The 21,034-nt window shown below is 48.6% G+C and overlaps 1 protein-coding gene across 2 annotated transcripts in view; it reads left to right on the top strand.

Moving 5' to 3' along the window:
- The window catches only part of DPYSL2 (dihydropyrimidinase like 2), a 124,761-nt gene that overhangs the window by 54,062 nt on the left and 49,665 nt on the right, over nt 1-21,034 (top strand). The window contains exons 1-3 of one of the 2 annotated variants that reach the window (XM_032332372.1): nt 2,920-3,291; nt 6,766-6,854; nt 8,515-8,699. In XM_032332372.1, the coding sequence (XP_032188263.1) occupies nt 3,253-3,291; nt 6,766-6,854; nt 8,515-8,699 (313 nt within the window). In that variant the 5' untranslated portion in view covers nt 2,920-3,252. Of the gene's footprint in view, nt 1-2,919; nt 3,292-6,765; nt 6,855-8,514; nt 8,700-21,034 lie in introns of those variants that run through there. The other variant, XM_032332371.1, reaches the window with a different exon arrangement.

Here is a 21,034-nt window from a genome sequence, read left to right as displayed (position 1 = left end):
TAAGAGATTTTATTTATTTATTTGAGAGATCGAGGGATCATGAGCATGGGTGGAAGGTTAGAGGGAGAGACAAACTCCTGCTGAGCAGGGAGCCTGATGCGGGGCTCCATCCCAGGACCCTGGGATCTTGACCTGAGCTGAAGGCCAATGCTTAACCCACTGAGCCACCCAGGTTCCCTGATATGCATTTAATTTTTTAGAAGTTTGGAAAAATTATGCCCGAGAATAGACTAAAATATTTGGTTCAGGGATAAGGATTTGTAACTATACAGGAATTTTCATGGAGTGTTTGTCTAAAGACAATGTGAAAAAACAGTGTATATTAACAAGTCTATCAGTGCAGAGTGGGTGGAAAATTCTTCCCCACCCCCTTTACTTTTCTGCATTGCACTGAGCGGTAAGTATGGTAGGAAATGCAGATTGCAGACAGTTCCCTGGCCAATTAAAACTATTTGGTATCCTCTTTGTGCCAAATACTCTTAAGCTCTAGTCAGAACAGACAGATCAATTTAAACCTTAACTCTTTGGATGTGTATGAGCGGAAATGTCAGTTGTCATGGACTAAGAACCTCATATGATGGCTATAGAAATAAGGTTGATACAAAGAAGACTGACATAAAAGCTTTTATTACAGGGGCATCTGGGTGGTTCAGTCAGTTGAACTTCTGGCTCTTGGTTTCAGCTCAGGTCATGGTCTGGGAGTTATGGGACAGACCCTTTTGTGGGGCTCTCTTTTCGGCAGGCATTCTGGTTGGGATTCTTTCTCTTCATATCCTCACCCCTCCTCCCCCTACTCTCCCTCGCTCAAATAAATAACCTTTTTTTTTTTTTTTTTAAAGCTTTTATTACAAAGCAAACTATTCATTGGCAAGTTAGTAGGTAACAAGATACAGTTAAATCTGTTAAGATCAAACAGTTCAGGAGCAGGAAAATTTAACAAGAATATTAAACAATTTAATTAGAAGTCATTCTGTTTTAAATTAATTTGAATCTCATTATGTGCTTGCTTTCCTAGTATTTTACTCATGATTTAATTGAACACTTGCCCCCGGCCCTTCTGGAACCTACAGTTGGCTTTCACTGGTAGGAGGGCATGTTTTAGCTTTCTCAGACTTGTGACTTTAACCCTTACAGCTTGACACCAATACCTGCTGACATCAAGTCACATTGCTCTTAGCACATCGCATAGTTGGGGCGGGTGGTGGTTCTACTTTGTTTTCAAGATGCACAGCTCATTGGAACTTGAATGAATTAGCTAGCTATGAAGCTTGCTGTGGCTCTTTTCTGGGACTTCAGGATTTACCAGAATAAGAGTGAAAGAGTATAATCTTAGATCTTCTGGACAGACAGGTGGCCAGATGCAGAAAGACACTGGAATGTGGGCCCACAGTGGCCCCAGGATTATTTTGTATTTATCTGGCTAAACTGCTGAGCAGGTATGAGCTAATTAAATAGATTCTATTTTTTTTTCCCCCATGCGTGCCTGATGGCCTAGATTATGGAAGGTTCTATCTATCGTTTGATCTCAGACAGAGAAACCCAAAGCCATGGGCTACCCAGATGTAGTCATTGTACTTGCCTGGGCAACATCTCCAGAGACCCCTGGTAGATTGCTCGGGATCAAGTGGACGGGCTTATTTCTCTTACAAGGATTCTGCAGTTAGAGTGCCACTACACGATTTGGACCAGCAGAACCGAGGGGTTCCAGGCCCGTTGGGCTGGTAGCGCCAAGAAGGGAGGCCCGGAACGCGTTCTGAATCGTTAACTAGTGCCTCTGACTGGGAAGTGAAGAGTGGCCTGTGTTTTTAACTCTGATTTCAGGGGTTTTCTCCATGACTCAGTTTCCCCTTCTTTCATTCCTCCTGCTTCCCCACAGTTCATCTCCTCTTTCTGTCCCACTGTGATGTGGAGGCCCTGTCCACGGCACCGTACTGCCAAGTTTCTCCTGGACAGATCTGCAGGCACCACCTGAGTACCCCGCCTGGGCAGGCGTGACGGCTCAAGAGAGCAGGGCCCTACACTGGGCCTCAACGGGCTTTCAGGGCCCATCTGTCGCCCAGCTCCAGCAGCCGACCACCTCCTTCCCGCGGCCTCCCTCCCCTGCTCGCAGTACGAAGGGCTTATGCCACTGCAGCCTGCCGCCGGGCGCCTTCCCTCAGGATAGCTCTCCACCCGCAGCTTGCCCCCAGAGCCCCAGGGAGCCTGGCCGCGCTCCCCACGCCCCCGCGCAGCCCGGCTCGCAGGCCGGCGTCCAGCCGCCCCTCTCTCGGGAGCTGGGCGGCGGACGGGCGTGGCCGGCGCTGCGCCGCTCTCCGCCCGGCTCCCCTTCCCTCCGCTCGCTGCCCTCTGAATTCCCCATCGACTCCTGGGCGGAGGCCGAGCGAGCCTTCGCGAAGGGCGAGGGCGGCGGGAGGAGGGCCCGGGCGCCCCTCCCGGGCGGCGCGGCGCCGGCCGGCGGTGCAGTCGCGCGCTCGCCGCCAGCAAAGCCATTGGCTCGGCGCAGTCACCCCACGCGGGGCTGCAGCGGCGGCCTCCGCGGATTGGCGCGCGGGCGGGCATCCAGCGGGGCGCGCGCGAGCGGGTGCGTGCCGCACGGGCTGCGGCGAAGCCTGCCGTCGCCGGGCTGGGCTCCCCCGGCCCGTAATGAGCACCCCTCCATTGTCCTTGAGCTGCCGATGCTGCATTTGGGGCGGCTGCCAGCCACAGTCCCCAGTGCTCCGGCCTAAAGAAAGGGCGCGAAAGGCGCGCTCCCCGCTCGGGCGCACGCATCGACCGCCGCCCTCGGCGACACACTGCAGCATTTCGCGCTCTCGCGCCGCTCCCCTCCCCGCCTGCGCTCATTTGCATATCCCACGATTGAGGCCAATCAGGGCTCGTCTCTCTCGAAGCGGATGGCTTTTGCCTGAGAGGAAAGGGAGTGGCTGGCGGCGCATGCGCCGCGGTGGCCGACTTGAACCGAGGCTTTTATTGCTGTAGTTTATTTCCACCCCTTTCCCTCCTGTTCTCTCTCTCTCTTTCTTTTTTTTCCGCCCTAGCTGGGGCTGTGTTGGAGCAGAGGAAGAAAGAGAGACAGAGGATTGCATTTATCCTTTACGTTCCTGAAATCTGCTATCAGCAAGACCAGCTAAGCAGTTGCATCTTTTTCAATCCTGCAAAAAAACAAAACAAAACAAAACAAAAAAACCATCTCTTTCCTGGCAATTTTTGCTTTTACAGCTATCCTCTTGAAATTATTTTTTTCTCAGGAGAGAGATGTCTTATCAGGGGAAGAAAAATATTCCACGCATCACGGTGAGTTTGGTACTTGGGAAATCTGCCGTCGGCCAGCAACCTTTTGTGGCAAAGAACATCTGAGGAATTTTTTAAAAGGAGGGGGAGGAAGAGGAACACAACTTTTCTTTTTTCTTTTCTTTTTTTCCTGTTGCTAAAGAAGGTGATCGGAGTGGTGGGAGAAGCAATCATAGAGAACTGTAAGCTACGTGGTTTGCAAGGCATTAAAATAGGAGCGTAAGTGCATTAAAGGACGTCTTAGGTAGCGCGCCAGAGCCGCTGTATCCTTTTATTGTCAGCGCGAGATGCTGCAGTGCTGGCCTGCGGGGTGTAAGCAAATGGATGCCAGATTGCATATGCATGGTTGAAGCTCGGATATTGTTCTCCGGGCTGCGTGCTGCGAGGCTGGACTCCGGGAGCTGGATGGGGGAGATGGAGAAATGGATTCTCCCTGTGCCTCCCGCCCCCACCATAAAGGCTTTCTGGAGCCTTCCTCCGGCTTCTTAGAAAAACGAGCGGGGTTCAGCCCGGAGGCGTAATGACAGCGGAGGGATGCTGGAAAGGGCACGGAGTACCGGGATGATGTGGAAACGGGAAGGAAAAACAGGGACGCGGTGATGAGCAGGGGAGGGTGGGGGGCCAGGCGTGGGCTTTTTGTTGATCAGGGGCTGGGTTTTGGTGTCCCTCTCGGCTTCCTCGCCCTCGCTGGGGCTGGAACCGAGACAGGGCTCTGAACTCGCTCTCTTGTGTCTTTCTGTCCCTTCTGCAGTCAAGGAGGCGCCTGTGTTGGCGCATACAAAGCGGGCTGGGAGGGTGGGCGTTGGGGACCGCGCAGAGCCGGGCTCGCGGAGGTAATGGCGCTGCGCGACGTGCGGAGCAGATGGCCCGGCCTGGCCTCGGCCAGACAATGATCGCAGCGGCCGGAGGTGTCGGCGCGGTTCTGGGGCCTGGGGTGGTTAGTTTGTAAGTCATGAGGGGGGGAAAATAAAAACCATCTAAACGATGAATTTGCGATGCTTCAGTGCTGAACCACCCGTTTTTGCTTTCACCGCTCTCCTGCCCCCACCCTCTTTCCATCTTCCACTGGGAAAAAATTTCACCAGTCCTAGTTCTCTACATACACGAATAAAATCCCGGGGAGGGAGGAACGCGAGCGAAATTCATTGTTATATAATGATATGCAATTGGAATTGGGCAGTTGATTGCTGGGTAGAGCGCAGGGCTGAGGCAGAGACCGAAAGAATCCTGGTAAACTCAAGATGTGTTTAGGGCTGGATTTGAGGGCGCGCTTTCGCTCTGGTTTCCTCCTTAGCCACGGACACCCCGGCTTCCTCTGGATGCAAAAGGGCACACCCATCCGCAGGAGAGAGACGTGGAAACAAATGCACAGGGGAGGGGGCGTGTGCTCGGGAGGACTTAATGGGATGAGCCTAGCTGTGCTACAGCGGGGGAGGGGGGCTGGGGGGGAGGTAACTGGCTTTTTCTGGAAGGCGGAAGACCCAAGATCCGAAAGGGCTGGGCTCAGGGGCACTGACCCCATGTTATGTTTTCCCTGCTCCAGAGGAAGGAGTCTAAGGAGTGGGGGTGGGGAGCAGATTTGTTGCAAGCCTCAAATTTGTTGTCTTCGTGAATGAAAAAGAATTTCATTTTGACAGTGTGGGGAGAAAAAAATTTTAAGAAGCAAACAAGACCTTTTTTTGTTTGTTTGTTTTGTTTTTAAAGAGCGCCCCCTCTACCCTTAAAAATCTGGTTGCATTATCTTGGGACCTATAGCATGGTTTCCCTCCCTCCATCATCATGGCCAGCATCTTATGTAAGAAGCCTTCTGGAAGGCACTAGAGTGGACGGGCTGTGATGTCTTTCTCTCTCTCTCTCTCTTTTTTTTTTTTTTCTTAGCATGATATTGGCTGTGGGATTCGCAGTGATGACTGGGACAGGTACTGCAGTGACTAAGGGCGCTGGTAGTGAAGGGCAAGGCTTCTCCTAGGCGAGATTTATCCTGTTAGAGCTGGAGACTGGGGGAAAGAAGGAAGATCATTATAGATAGAAAAGGCCACTGGAGCAGGTGACCTTGAGCAAGTGGCTTGACCTGTCAGCCTTCATCTGTTTACCTGTAATAGTAATAAGAATCTGGCCCCACCCACCTCACAGATGAGTTTTGAGGCTTTGGTGACTTTGGATACATGACAGCAGTTTGTAAAGGTCTTGACATTTACCTAACACAAGTGCAGAAATTACTGTTGACTGTTTATTTCCATTTGAGTTTCCGAAGTCTATAGCAGATGAAGGACCCTACGGTGCAAAATTAAAATGATTTTACTGTTTTTCATTATGTTAGGGAAATAAATACTTTCTGTACCTGGCTGTGTGTGCATTTATGTGTAAAAGTATCTTTTTCCCCTAGGTGTCTGGCAGTTCATATCTATTTTTTTTACTTATTTATTTATTCATTCATTCCTTCCGCCACCACTCATAGTTTTTAAAGATTTGCTATAATTTTCTTGTTTTGGTGAGCGATAAGCACATAAGTAAGAATATTGGGTTTGTAACTGAATTTTAAGTTAATGGTTATCAAGTGATTGCCATCCTTTAAAGTGTTTTGTATATTAAGAGAGCATCCGTGGTTCAACTTGTAGCCCAGTCTGGAAGAATACAGGTGCATCTCCACTGAACACACACCATGATATCCCACTCCAGCAACAGCATTTGGGATAGAGATGAGTCATAATGTAACATTTCTGTTGCGTTTCTGGCCCTCACGTGCTGCTGGTCATAGACACATATTCTTCAATAATTAAAACACAAGTGCATCAACGGTATAGATTTTGGAACTTGCCATTTCATCTACTTGATCGCAGAACTCTACCTTTTTCTTAACAACTTGGTAGTTAAAATGGTGTGTATTTGAATGGTGTTTCCCCCCGTCTGTAACGATCTCTGTGATTTACCTCAAAGATAAAAAGCAAATATAAAGAATGTATTGAAATGAAACTTTGCAATGGTTGAACCAAGTGTGTTTGTGTAGTGTATCCCATGACAACAGTCTTGGTTAATTTTTCCCCCACATGAGCCTTGCCAAGAATTGACTTCCCTACATGTGGGTGTATTTTTTTTTTTAAGTGACGTTTAGCCTAAAGCCATTTAAAAAATATTGTCTTCTTTATCTGAAATGTTTTCATTGCTCTTTAAAGGAGATTGTTGTGTCTTCTTTCATTTTCTCTCTTTTCTTTAAGTGGAAAGGGATAGTTTTTGTTTTGTTTTGTTTTTAAACCCAGGATAAGCTTTGAGCTTTTGCCAGTAGGTTCTGACTCATCAAGTGATGAATAAGTTGTCCATCAGGTTCCCCTTTGTCACTGAACCTTTCCAAAATTGACTCATTTTGAGCATCTTTTGAATAGTGAAAAATGTGTCTTTAGCTCATTGTCTTAGTTAGTACTACCAGTGTTTCTTATAGGTCAGGTATGAATTGTGACCTTACTACTTTCTTTGTTTCAGAGCGATCGTCTTCTGATCAAAGGAGGTAAAATTGTTAATGATGACCAGTCATTTTATGCAGACATATACATGGAAGATGGGTTGATCAAGTAAGTAGAACTCATTATAGAGACGAATTTGTGTACCTTCCCCGTATTCCTAAGCATTACTTAAGTTCACGTACATAGGATCAAACTTTGGAGACTTCAGAGACTGACTAACTTAAGGTCTGTTGAAGCTCATTTTGATTGGTGGTAAGTAGTGAACTTGAAAATTCACATTTAGGGAATTCAAAGACACAATTAAATGCACACCCATTTCCTTATGTGTTATGTAATTTACTATTTTAACTGAGGTGACACAGTATCTTGTTCAAGTTCAAATGCTTGGTTTATTATCTATTGAATATATTAAAGGTTTTCCTAGACTGTAGTTGTTTTGGTAGATTGCCCAATCTAAAACACAAATGGAGTGTTACAGCCTCTTCTACCAAGATAACACATCTGCTTTCTTAATTAAGAATCCAAGTTGCGGGGGGCCAATGGACACCAAATTAACAATTCACCAAGTAACAAAGTACTGCCTCATCCTGAGGGCGTGGTAGGTTTCATTCTATAAGTGGCAACAAACACAAGTAAGACTGCCCTTGTGTTTATTGTGTATTGTGCGCAGAAGAGAACCAACAGAGGGTTAAGTGAGCTGAGTATATACCAGTATCCTGCCCTCTGCAATGGGACAGCTCACAGGGCCCTGGAGAAGGAACACATCTGTTTAAAGACAAACACTGTAGCAAATGACATCTTTTAAATAAGCAGCATTCATCAAGTGCTAGCAGCAAAGTCCAGAGGAGTGGAAAACTGGAGTGGATGTATCTGTTGCCTGGAAACTCACACCCTGATTTATGAACCTAAAATAGGTTTTAACGTTTCCTCATTTAATGTTTTCTCCATGTGTGTTTGCTTGTGACATTCTCCGTTCCAGGCTCTCAAATACCATGACTTTCATGTTCCATTTTCCCCCAATTAGAAGGCAGCATGATACTGGCCTAGAAGTGAGCAAGCCTGAGAGCTATTTTTGTTAACACTAACTTGTTTTAGAACTTTATCGACTCCTTGATTACTTTTTCCTTCGGGGGAAAAACAAACAAACAAACAAACAAACCTGGTAGGAAGATGTAGCCCAGATGTTTTTTAAAAATTGAAAATGAATCCATGTCCTCCAACGTAATATCAGTTATTCTGTCCTTAGTATCTGGGTTGGTGAGTGCATGCTTCCAGATTTTTAAATAGCTGTAATCATCATGTTCACTTTTTTTGTTTTGTTTTTCTTTTGCTTTGTTCTCCTACTGCCTTTGCACCCCTGCTTTCTTAGGGTTGAAAATAAATGTTTGTAACCTGCAGCCAGGCCTGGAGAGAATTGCTGTGTGATAATAAGTTCAACTATGTCTGTTACAGAGAAAGTGTTATGGCCTTTTCTGTAGATATTTTGGGGTCTTATTATCCTTTGATCTTAGGGGTTTTCTGGCAACTAAACCTCTTTGATCAGGGCTTCTGGTGATTTATTTAAATTTTGTTTTCTAGTCTGCTCTGCTTTGCCTCTTAGTTGGACTTTGGGACTGGGAAGCGCACATATTATGAAAATGGACAATAATCCAAAAAGTCTACAGAACCTAGGGGAGGATGGTTGCTGGCTTCATGAAATGTCTGTCAGATGCTGTTTGATCTGGGGATGGTTCATTTATAGCTGTTAACATCCATCCTTTTTATTTAGGCAAATAGGGGAAAACCTGATTGTGCCAGGAGGAGTGAAGACCATCGAAGCCCATTCTAGGATGGTGATCCCTGGGGGGATTGATGTCCATACCCGCTTCCAGATGCCTGACCAAGGAATGACGTCAGCCGATGACTTCTTTCAAGGCACCAAGGCCGCCCTGGCTGGGGGAACCACCATGATCAGTAAGAGAGCTTACGAAAAATAATCTTAGAGCTTGGGAGCCATTATCATTTGAAAACGAGTCTTTGTTGTTTGGTTCTTTCCTTCTGAAATTTGCTGGACTGAGCAGTGGATTGATTTCCTATGGAAGGGGGTGGGGTGGGGCAGCCATCTATCTTGGTGTCCTTGTCCTCATTTTCATGTCCAACTCGGAGTTGTCCAGGTGAACTGGAGGTTATGGTTCTAGAGAATCTTGGTAGGATAGAAGGAATGACTTCTTGATTTTCTGCTTGAACTTTTGTCTTCCTGAACCTGAAAATATGATTTGATTGTGGTCATTTTAAAGACATAGCCTTTGGAGTAATTGTCAAAGCTATCTGTTTTGAGCTTTTGCTCCAAAGTATTTGATTTTGGTTTTTAAGGAGTTCCTGAGGGTTTATCTTCCTGGAGTGAAGATGGGCGGTAAATGAAATGTTGAAGTAGCAGTCTTCATTCTACTGCTGAGAAAATCAGACGGGGGAAATGGCCTGGCTTTGACATAAATGGAATTGAACAGTCCTGCTTGGAGAGGGACGCACAGATATTATTGTCATTTAGATATAAAAACTGCCAGCACCAATAGCTGGGTGTCCTTCATGCATTGCTCCAAAGAATTCATGCTTTTCCTTCATCTAAATCTAAAGTCTGTTTCCTGGAATCATAGCACGCATGTTAAGAGTTTGCTTGTAGCATGTCAATTTCCAGTGTGTCTCCTGTGTCCCTGTAACAGATCTTTTTTTTTTTTTTGAGGAGGTGGGCAAGCTACACAGTGGCCCTTCAGACACATAGGTAAAAAACAAGTTTCTCTGAGAGTGAAAGTAAATATATAGTCTATCTTCAAAACTTATAATTCAGTTCAGAAGAGGGTCAAAGTAGGAAGAACTTTGCTATTTTATGCTTTAGAGAAACCCATTTTACTGCTTATTTTTCAGAATGATGGTCGTTGCCTCTGTAACTTCATGGTTTAGTCTCTCACTTCCTCTTTTCTACCTTACCACTTAGGTGAATGTTACCCTGCCATCCCTCTGTAGTTTGAGTTCCCCTACATTTTAAATCGTGCATTCCGGGATCTTCTCTCAGTCCTTGTCCCAGTCTCCAGAGAGCCTGAAGGATGAGGGACCGTTCTCTGTTGGTTCAGCTCTCTAAGGACAGAGCCTGCAGATTTAAATCTTATTACTTATTTTTTTTGCTGCACACATGACCTTCTAACCTAACGGGCGCCATTCTCAAGAGGTGAGGGGATCCCCTGTACACACCTCAGGATCCTGATCTCCTGCAGAAGGCTGCCATTTTGTCAGTGGCGTCTGTTAGGCTTCACCTGGTGCCAGTAGGCATGGCTGCCCGTCCTCGGGTTGGCTGCAGAGCCACTTTGAGAAGCACAGACTGCTTGGGTGTCAGCCTCCAGAGCCACATCAAGGTTATAATCTGCCTCCGTTTGGAGTTCATCTGAGGCCCCTGTAGGCCCTCACGTTGGTCACAGAGTGTTAAGAAGCCACAGGTAATATTTCCCGAGTGAGTAGCCAGTGACGGCTCTCACTGGAGGGATGGCTAGGCAGGAGCACTTCCTGGTGGAAATGTCCCCAACCTGGAGTCTGACATTCTGGGATCCGTCCAGCATTAAGTTGCTGTGTGACCATGGGCAAGTCACCTTCCTTGGCAGGGCTGCTCATCTGCACATGAAGGATTTGTGCCAGAGGACCTCGGATGTCCCTTTCCGCTCCCACATTTGGTGATTCACTGAGCTCAGAGACCGTTTGCCTCTGATCAAACACACTTTGCGCAGCAGATGTGTAAAACCCCTGTTTTCTCTCAGCCTTGCTTGAAAGACCCCATCATTCTGTTTCCTCCTCTCCTGCATGCCCGAATGTGCCTTTTGCTCCTTATACTCGACCCATTTTTGTCCCTCTTTCTGCTTCTTGTCTCTTCTCTGCTTTTCCATCCTCCGCCACCTTCACCACGAGCCAGGGCACATCCCTTCTTGCCGATGCCCTGACTTTTTCTCTGACCTTCCTCCTCAGCAGCTCTGGGGTTCTTTTCCCTTCCTTCTGGGTGGGCTCCTTCTGAGCAGGAACAAGGGACGGCTCCACCAGTCCTGCCCCTGGCCTGGGGGCTGAGAACCGTCAGCAGATGTCCTTATGGCAGGTCAGAATGAAGGGAAGGTGAGGAGCTGGACTGGGACTGTCTGCCCTCCTCAATTGGGCAGAATGTGATCATGTTTTTGTTTTTGTTTTTTTTAAAGATTTTATTTATTTATTTGACAGACAGATTACATGTAGGCAGAGAGGCAGGCAGAGAGAGAGAGGAGGAAGCAGGCTCCCCGCTGAGCAGAGAGCCCCCCTCCCCCCCCCGCCCGCATGCGGGGCTCGATCCCGGAACCCTGGGATCATAACCCGAGCCGAAGGCAGAGGCCTTAACCCACTGAGCCACTGAGCCACCCAGGCGCCCCTGTGATCATGTTTTAATGTAAGGCTTATGATGCATGCAACTCAGGGCAAAGAGTAAGGGAATTTAATGAGCAAACCCCAAAGAGTGAAAGTGGTTGTGGGGATGTAGTCAGAGTTGTCACACCCCAAACTCCACTGCTTTTATAGCCTGACAAAAATAGTAACTACCTTGCAAATAAGCACCGGTGGTTACTGACCTCTATTGAATGCCCACCGGCCTACCCTTCGCTTAGGAAGTGGGAATGATACAGGTGAGGAAGTCAGGGTTTTTTCTGCTTGCTGGTCATACATTTTGCAGTGGTTTCGAATGAGTCCCCTGGCATGGGCACACTTTACAGAGACAGTTTGGACAAGAGGAAGAGCTAGCTGCTTCATGTGACTTTGTTTGGTACCTTCGACCTCCTCCTTCAATGAGATCATAGCTTGATTTTCAGTGAGTCTGGAGGCCAATCGGAAGTGCTCAGGGCACTTGAAAAGACTGCAGTGAACACTTGCAGAAATAAGCCATCGAAGTAAATCAGTGCCCCCGGTCCACATGCATCTTGCTCCCATCTCTCTGCATTGCCGTGTGCTTCTCAGGTCTGTCTGCATTGGCGCTGCCCAAGGTGGAAAATGTAGCTGAGCCGTCCAAGTTTAAAAAGGGAGGTGACACGTCAGCAGCAGAAAATAATATTATTGCCATCAGACAGAGCCTCCCATTGAGAATGGCACAAGGAGATCTTTGTAAGGGGCACTCGGTGCCGGCAACTTTGCCCTTTCCATCCAGCGATGGGTGGGCGGGGCTTCCAGACGTGCCCTGTGAGCCCCTTCCAGCCCAGGGGCAGGGGCGCAGAGATTGGCTTTGCATCATGGGGGGAGTGCTGCTGGCCTCCCCAGGAGCTTTATGATCATCAGAGGGAAGACCCCAGCATCTCCAGGAAGCAGATGGGAATGGTTACGTCCATTTTATAGACAGGAAACATGAGGCCCCCGATGGGGGGAAGGGCATTCTTCGTGGACACTTATCCTCTGCGTTGGTGTGGGTGGTGGGCGTGGAAAACACACCTGCAGGTCTGGCCTCCCCACTGCCTCTGCGATCCTGTCTCTGTAGCCTGCATGTGTCCTTGCATGCTGGGCTCTTTGGCACAGTGGGGATAAGTACCATCTCCCTCCGGTGAAGCCCTCAGTGGTTCCCTTCTGCCCGGGAACTCAGCTCTGGCAGCAGAGCCCTCCAAGATGTGAACTTGTCCTGCTGCCCAGGTCTGGACTCACATTGTCACTTCAGCCAGGGATGCCCTTAATTCTTTTCTTTGCCTCCAGGAAGCTTTGTTAACCCTGGAGGCCCAGCTGGGTGTTAACTCTGTCCCAGAGCCCCTGCTCAGCCCCCTTCACCATAATCCACAGGGGCTTCTCTGCAGACCTTGGGTTTTTATCCCATGGCCTCAGGGCATCCATCCTGGTTTATAGTTTGGCCAAGGCTCCTGCCCCTTTCATTTCAGTCCTCCCCATGCACTCAGCAGTGTGTCCCTGCCCCTCCAGGTGTTCATGGACACTTCTTGTTGAATGAATGAATGAATGAATAAGTGAATGGAGACTCTAAGGCGACTTGGTTTCACACTTCATCTGAGCATGCTGCCAGAGGACTGATAATCCTGGGGTGGGGTTAGCGTGTCTGATGTCCTTTGTGGCTGTTTTGATGAAAGCAGCTGTCTCCCGCAGTGACCCCCGTGTCTGCTGTCAGCCAGCACGGCAGTTGGGGGAGGGAGGCAGGAGGGGAGAGCCCCAGTTGCTCCAGGCCTAACTAAGGTCTTGATCAGGGACTGCTCCCTCTTCTCCCTCTGTCTGGATCATTCTTGAAGGAGGAGGCGGGGTTGCACTGTCAGGCGGTTGTCCTGTGAGAGAGCTTGCTCTAGGCGCACAGGGTCTGAGCTGTTTGAGGAGCAGCTCTGACTGCTGTGAGAGAGGCAGCAGCCGTTCCCCGACGTCCCTGGGGCAGGTCCGTCTCCGTCCTTTCTGCAGTCTTGGCTGTGGAGGCGGGAGGCCTGACAGAAAGGCGAGGTGGCTTCCCACGGCTCCGCTGGCCAGGCTTTCCTCAGGAGACGTGGCTTGGGGTGTCGCTGTGGTACATTTCCTGCTTGTCATTTCTTCATCCATGTGGCGTGTGGGTTTGCTCCCTGCTTCTGATGAGGACACATGTGTGAACATACACGCACTATAATATGAATTGTCTGTAATTGATACTTTGATTATTCCCTTTGCACCATTCATTTGACTCGGGTTGGAAAGTGTTTACAAATAAGGCCGGCCACATCAGACTGAAGTTTCAAAGTCCAGGACCAAAGTCACGGCCACAGAATCTGCCCGTGGCCTGGCGATTAGAAAGCCACGTTAGCCGATGCGCTGTCGGTGAAGGCTCCTCCTGTCTTCTGCTCACATCTCCCCAGGCCCCTGTGGGCGAGCTCACTCTGTGAGCAGATCGCATGGGACTGGGCCTACCCAGGTGGCGCCATGTAAGTCCCAGCCAGGAACGGCATGATTGGAACAATGTGTCTACTCCCTGCAGTGTTTTGGGTTGATCACCTACTATAAGCTGTTGAGCAGGATGGAGGAGGGGAGGGAAAAGGTGAAGCATCCTGAGAGATGACTCAGCTCTTCCCGAAGGTCCACATACCCACTTTACTAAGTGCTGTTTTCATAAAGGAGGCTGTTGGGTTGGGCTCAATCAGCCAGCGTCATTGCCCTCGGGGTTTAGGGTTAGGGCCCTCCAGAAGCAGGGCTATTTCTCTTTGGGACTGTAGGCCTTATGCCATGACATGTGGCAGCAATCCTCAGAGTTTGGGGTATCTCAGTCTTCTGATGCTCCCGGAGCCTATTCTCTGACTTCCCATAGAGTGGGCTGTTCAGACTTTTGGGAGCTTCCCGTCAATCCTCTTGCCCGCAGTGACAGCGAGAGCCAGGAGTGGTAGCCGGGGAAGTGGAAATGTTGAGTGCCAGCAAGTTCTTCCCAGTCTCCAGATGGTGAGGGATAGGCTCAGTGGTCAGTATCCTGTGGCATCAGGGTTCCATGTGGCTACGTTAGGGCCTGCATGACACATACGTGTCTGAGGACACCCTTGTTCTAGGTCCTGGCTCAGTAAGCCGGGCAGAGACTTCTGGAAGGCACGGATCATGCCCTGGCCATTCATATAGGGCACCTAGGCTGTATGGACACTGCTTCTGCTGGCTGCCTGATCAAGGGCCCAGTAAGTCTGGACCAAAATCTGGACTGCATTGCTCCTTCTACCTTCGTAGCTTAACATTGTTGTCCTGGGACCCTTCTTCTCATGTAAAATCCTACCTGGGCAGCCCTCCCCGCCGCTGCTCCCCACCACCTGGCAGATAAAGGCTATTGAAGGCAGAGCTGCTCTGGCTGGAACACTGGGCTGTGCGAGAGCCCAGGTCCTCACCCGCTTTCTCACTGTGCTCCCCGTCTTGACAGCCCTTCTGCCTCTGGGGAATCCTAGGGTTTGGGGAAGCACAGTTCGGAAACCACCCCATTCCATATTGCCTTCCCCATCGCTTCCCTTCCCTACCCAGCCACGTGACTGCTCCCTGCACAGAGGAGTTGTAGAGGAAGAGGACGTTTAATAAGCAGGGACATACCCACTTAGTCATTGAAGAAAACTCCTAACCGCACTGGAAGTTTGGGGTGGTTTTTGTATCCTCTCTTCCTCTCTTCAAGACAGGAACTGGGACAGAGCACCCATGTCCTTTTCCCTGTCTAGGTTTCCACGGCTTTGCTTGGCTTTTCCTGAAAGCCCATAATAGGTAAATACTCTGTCCTCATTTGCAAAATTAATGACACACAGTGTTTTAAAGGGACAGATTCCTGTCTTAAGGAGTGGCTGGCCTAGGTGTTTGCGTTTTCCTACCTACCATTCATAGTTTCTGGCCTCGGATCACTCCATTTGGGCTGCTTGCCCCTTTGTCCTCTTGGAGAAGACCTCCTGCTTTTTTTTTTTTTTTTCTTGGAAAATGATTATTTCTTTGGGTTTGAGAGCTCTGCCTCTAACTTCCTGCTCTTGTTGGGTGAAGCCATTTACCCAAATTTCTTGATTTTAGGCCGTCCTAACTGCCATGGTCATGATATAGGGTAATTACAGTGAGTGGAAATTAGAGTTCTTTCTGGTCAACCCATTTGGGAGGCAGCTTTCTTTGAATGTGACTAAATGTTCCCCTAATGATAGAGAGGGTGTGGGGGGCGGACTGGGGCTCTGGCTGAGGCTGCCTCTCCAGGGAAGGGAATTTTGGGGGGAGCCAGGGCAGTAGTTCTAAACCTTGACTGCACACTAGACTCCCCTGGGAAGTTTCCACAAACTTCAGAGATCAGAACCTCTGACTAAACTATTCTAGGTGGCCTGAGCATTAGTTTTTTAAAACTTCCTGGTAATGGCCAGGGTTAAAAGCTATGGATCTAGGGATCTTGTTCCAGCAGTTGGTGTTCAGCTGAAACTGAGTATCTGTCAAGGTTTTCTATTTTATTTTATTTATTTTTGCAAGAGAAAGTGAGTGTGAGTGTGGGGAGAGGCAGAAAGAGAAGCAGGTTCCCCGGAGAGCAAGGAGCCCCATGTGGGCCTGGATCCCAGGACCCTGGGATCATGACCTGAGCTGAAGGTAGAAACTTAACAGACTGAGCCACCCAGGTGCCCTCTGTCAAGGTTTTCTGAAACACAGAGATGCCCTCTGCCCTCTGCTCCCTGCTATCGCCTGTCCTCTTTGTGAAGGGGGGTGAGGATTGAACTGTCACGGGCCTGGGGTGTATGGATTCTATAGGTGGCTTCTAGAAGCTGATCAAACAGGAAGGGCACCTGGGTGGCTCACTTGGCCAAACGTCTGTCTTCAGCTCAGGTTATGATCCCAGAGTCCTGGGATCGAATCCCCTATCAGGGTCCTTGCTCAGTGGGGAGCCTGCTTTTCCCTGGGCCTGCTACTCTCTTGTGCCTCCCCTTACCCCCAACAAAAAAAAAAAAAAAAAAAAAAAATTAAAGAAATGGGATGGTGCTGAGCTAAGGTCACCAAAAGGGGTCTCCTGCTTCAGTTGCTGTCCTTGGTGTCCTGGGAGGGTGTACTTGGCTAACGCCTTCATAGGGCACTGGTTAGCACTTGGAGGAAGTGGGGTGGGAGGTGGGAGCTGGGGGAGTGCTGAAGTCAGGCTGGAGCTGCTGTGTGTACTGATGTCCCCAGCCCTGTGGGCCACCTGCTGTGCTGGTTTCCCTGAGAAAACCCTACTGTCTTTTTAGGTTGAATCAGTGGTGTTTATGACCTAATCTCCCTCTAATGATAGGTCAGAACTGGAATCCTTCCTTGTGGGGAGCCTGAGGGAAAAATCAAAAGAGCCTAGTAATAACATAGAATCATAGACTTTTAAGGCAACCATTCAGATTTTCTGTCCCCGCCTCTGTCTGCCAGCTGGGTGAAATTGACTGGACCGTGCTTCAGAGGGTGACACAGCAGGGAGGGGCGAGAGAGCTCCACGGGGCCAAAAACCTCCGTTTAGTCCTTTCTAGGACGCGCTGCATGAGTGGGATCATGTGATCCCTTAGTTCTAGATGGTCTGTTCCCACGTCCGTAATGTGCGGACATGTTGGTGGAGTTATGTGCAAAGTCAGTGAGGTGGTTTGTACCACAACTTGTAAGTGATTAGTGATTAGTCACACCTGGCACATGTGTGAATCGACTGATCAGTCTGTCTGCCTATCTAATCTATTACGTGTCTGTCTAATATCTCTGTCTGTCTGTCTCTTGTGTATCTCCTCTCTCATCTCTGTATGTGATTTATCATCATCTGTTCTATCTAGTCAATGCATCTAGATAAATCTGTATTATCTGTTTAATCCATCTGCATAATCTAAGGTCTGCCTGCCTCTCGAGGTGTCAGTGGGTGTGTTGATGAGCTGTTCGTCTCTCCGGCTCCATGGGTGCAGTCACGTGTGAGCTGATTCCAGATGGCTCACCTCTCTTTGCTGCCACTTGGTGAGTTCAAGGCTTGTGTTGTCTTCAAGCCCTTGTAATGGACATTGTGTTCTGATCCTAGCAGGAATAATGACTGTCTCTCTCTCTCTCTCTCTGAAACCCTCTAAAATGGCTTCTCATATAGAAATTTAAAATTTTACTTTTCAATTCCTTTCTCTCCTCCAAATAATCACTGGAAAAATTGGGTCTCAAATTTCTTGAAAACATACGCCGCCCCACAGATGCAAAGCGATGTCACCAGGAAACAGCTCATCGAGTCAATAACTCTTGTCCAGATTTGAATTTTCAGCCAAATAGGAATTCAGACGAGGCCAACTTGATACTTGGTCGTGGCTGTGCTTTTGGATCCGCGGGCCCCTCTGTGTCTCGTGGGGATTCCCTGCAGGCTCAGCAAGGAGGTTTGCGTTCCTTTCCCTGCACAAATTCCTCTTTCCCCTCAGCTCATCGAGCGCACGAGCCCAGCCTGGGGTCACTCCTCTGGCAGCATTGGCGACAAATTCTTCCCCAGGGGGTGTTCTACCGAAGGAGGGCATTAGTCATAGGGGCCCCAACACGCAGAGAGTGTGGTGAGAGAGTCCGGGTAGACTGCTGAGCTCTCTCTTCTCTGGGCAGGCATGGTGAGTCACCTGTATTAGACATCGAATAAAGGGACTGTGTTAGACCCCTCAGAGATGACAGTGCCGGTCTCTGATCCATTATTGGCCAGTTCTGGCAGAGAAAAACAGCTGCTTTTTCTTTGACATGCACATTTCCTGCTGCTTGCACCCAGCTGGGAGTCTTTATTATTTATTGTTTATTTATTTCTTGCCTGGATTCATTAGCTACAAAATCATGGGGGTCAAAAAGCAGACGGAACAAATCCATCGTGAAGGGATGAAGGCAGTTTAGTTAGCAAATCACGTCCTGAGGGGTTGACAGATATTTTGGGGATACTGAGCCCAAGGGAAGGGGGTGCGACATTGGTATTTGGGAAGAAATGTCATTTTTGCTTTAGAATTTTACATGCAGACCTGCCAGATTGTTGCAGCTCAAGCCCAGTATTGGTGTTGTGTTGTCAGTGCATTTGACAGCGCTGGAGGGGCTTCAGCCCTATGACTGGGACGGGCATTCTGGTGTTTGTCCAGATGAATGCACGTTTGGCAGCAAGACGGGGTGCTCCTGATTGTCACCCCAGGACAACAGGATCAACCAGGATGGTCTCAGGTAAACCCGGATGAACATCACTGTTCCTCCAAGGGGCTTGCATTGACTTCTCTTGTCCTCGTATGAGCTGAGAAACTAAATGACTCAGCCGCTGTCTCTGGACCCTGCCCCCCCACTCCCCGCCCCCGCAGGAATTCCCAGGGTGGAGCAGCATGGCTGTCTTTTGCACTTGAGATGGTTAGAAGAATGTGGGGTAACTGAGAGGGAGCAGGTCATTGGTACCAGGGAACACTGATGCCAGCCCAGCCCTATGCCTGCCATTTCTACTTCTTCCATCAGTCCTGAAGATGGATGGGCTTCTGCTCATGCCATAAATGAGGAAATGAATGGGAATCCCAGAAAAGCCAGGAGACTTGCATAAAGGCACTGAGCTTTCAAGTGTTAGGACTGGGATTTTAATCCAGGCTCTGGGCGGACAGCCCCTGCAGGTCACAGAATAGAGGAGTGCTATTTGCTTTGTAAGAGATAAAAAGTGTGTTTACGAATGCCGCTCTGTGCCCAGCGTTGGGCCAGGTGCTTCACAGATGCTCTAGATGCAGCCCCCACCAAGAGTTTGCCATCAGGCATTGAGCTAATATCCATCTCCTTGAAACAGAAAGATGTTGGTGTTCAAGCTCTATCACTATTGCTCTTTGATCCAACTTTCATTTATTTACTTAAAAAAAATTTTTTTTTAATTTAGGGGAGCCTGGGAGGCTCAGTCATTAAGTATTTGCCTTCAGCTCAGGTCGTGATCCCAGGGTCGTGGGATGGAGCCTCGCATTGGGCTCCCTGCTCATCGGGGAGTCTGCTTCTCCCTCTCCCATTCCCCCTGCTTGTGTTAACAGTTCTTGCTGTCTCTCTCCGCTGCCAAATAAATAAATAAATAAAATCTTTAAAAAATTAATGTATTTGAGAGAGAGAGAGAGAGAGCACACGAGTAAGGGGAGAGGCAGAGGGAGAGGAAGAAGCAATAGTGATGGAGAGGCGTAACTGATGCCATGTGTTCATGAGCTGAACTTAACCGTGCTTCTGGGAGGCCCAGGAGCTCTCTTCTGTGCGGGGCCTGATGGTGCCGTGTCCCGTCACGCAAGCTGCTTCAAAGCTCGTCTTGCCCTTGTCTGAGCCTCATCTTTCCTCATTTCTCTGACTCACTTTGGCATGACCCCTCTCGAGGTTCACCGGGCTCAGCTCTTCACCCGTGTGATTGGGAAACACCCCAGGCATATGGCATCGTTTGAGGAGGAGCAAGGACAGGGAGGAAAACCCGACCATTTGGGGATTGCTGTTCTGCACGTTGCATTTTCCTTGATGGAGAGGATCCAAGGAGAAGCATGCGGTGGAGTGGAAAGAATTTGAGGCCTGCACTTCTTGACAACTTGTCTTCACAGAGCTGGGGATCAGGAGCCTTGGATTCTGGAAGAGACTCTGCTGGGTGTTCATTTGCTCAGGCAGGTTTGCCCTGCAATCCTGTCTTGGTTTTGTCCATCGTCCGAAGGGCCTGGATCAGACTTTCTTGCCTGATAGGGTTGCAGGAAGGATTCAGTGGGATGATGCATTTGAGGTTATGTGGCGGGTGGGGGTCGGCCCTAAAACCTAGTTTTGTGTTTTGACAGTGAAAACTTTTTATCATGATGCCTGGACCCTAAAGTATTTGTTTTGTAGCGATTGACTTCAACAATCCTGTCCACATTTCGTCATCTATAGGCCTCACCTTCTTTCATCGAGATTAGATCAAAGGGGTCAGCATTTTTTTTTTTTTTTTTGGAAATTATGGTAGCACAGCTTCTCCATCACCCAAATTTCTGTTCTTGCTGGAAGCATTTCGCTCTGTTATTGGAGAACCCCCCCGCCCCCGGCCCCAGGAAACATAGTTTCCACCTTTCTTTGGAAAAGGAGGATTTGCTTTGCTGAATTTTATATCCTGTTTAGTGGGAAATTTAAGATACCTGATCATTCTCTCCCTTGTATTCTACAAAAAGGCCCATTTGTTTAGTTAGGAAAAAGGTGCTTTCATTTTATTTTATTCTTTAAAAGATTTTATGTATTTTTTTGACACAGAGAGGGGCAGCGAGAGAGGGAACACAAACAGGGGGAGTGGGAGAGGGAGAAGCAGACTCCCCCATGAGCAGGGAGCCTGATGCGGGGCTTGATCCCGGGACCCTGGGATTACGATCTGAGCCGAGTGCAGACGCTTAATGACTGAGCCAACCAGGTGCCCGAAAAAGTTACTTTTAAATAATGGCTGGCTGCAAGGACAGGTAAAATTTGAACACCAAAATCTTTGTTCCTGGGGGCTGGATGATGGTGCAACACCTGACTGGGAGCTCCAGGTGAGGCCCGTGTGTGGGACTTAGGGATTGTTTATTGCTTGTCTTTTCATTTTGCCGCAGGGAGACCAACGCCCAGGAGATGGGTGACCTCGGGGATGGGACGGAGACGGATGCTGAGCCCTGTCTCCCATGGGACATACTTCTCTCTGTATTAGCCTGTCTTATGTGCATTTTCACTTACTACCAGCAGTGAGTGCTGGCAGAAGTTTCCTCTCTCTCCTCGCAAAGAAACTTCCACCATGGAAAGCTCATCTCTATGAAAAACTTCCTTTCTAGAGACTAGCTGGAAAAGGTATCATTCCTCTTTGTGGTAAAACTGGGGTTTTCATTAAATGGCGAGGCCTCTTCGCCTTAGAAAGACGGACTGGA

This window comes from Mustela erminea, chromosome 2, assembly GCF_009829155.1.
Source record: "Mustela erminea isolate mMusErm1 chromosome 2, mMusErm1.Pri, whole genome shotgun sequence".
Lineage (NCBI taxonomy): Eukaryota > Metazoa > Chordata > Mammalia > Carnivora > Mustelidae > Mustela > Mustela erminea.
The sequence above is the reverse complement of the archived record's forward strand: the minus strand, read 5'-3'. Positions and strand labels throughout refer to the sequence as shown.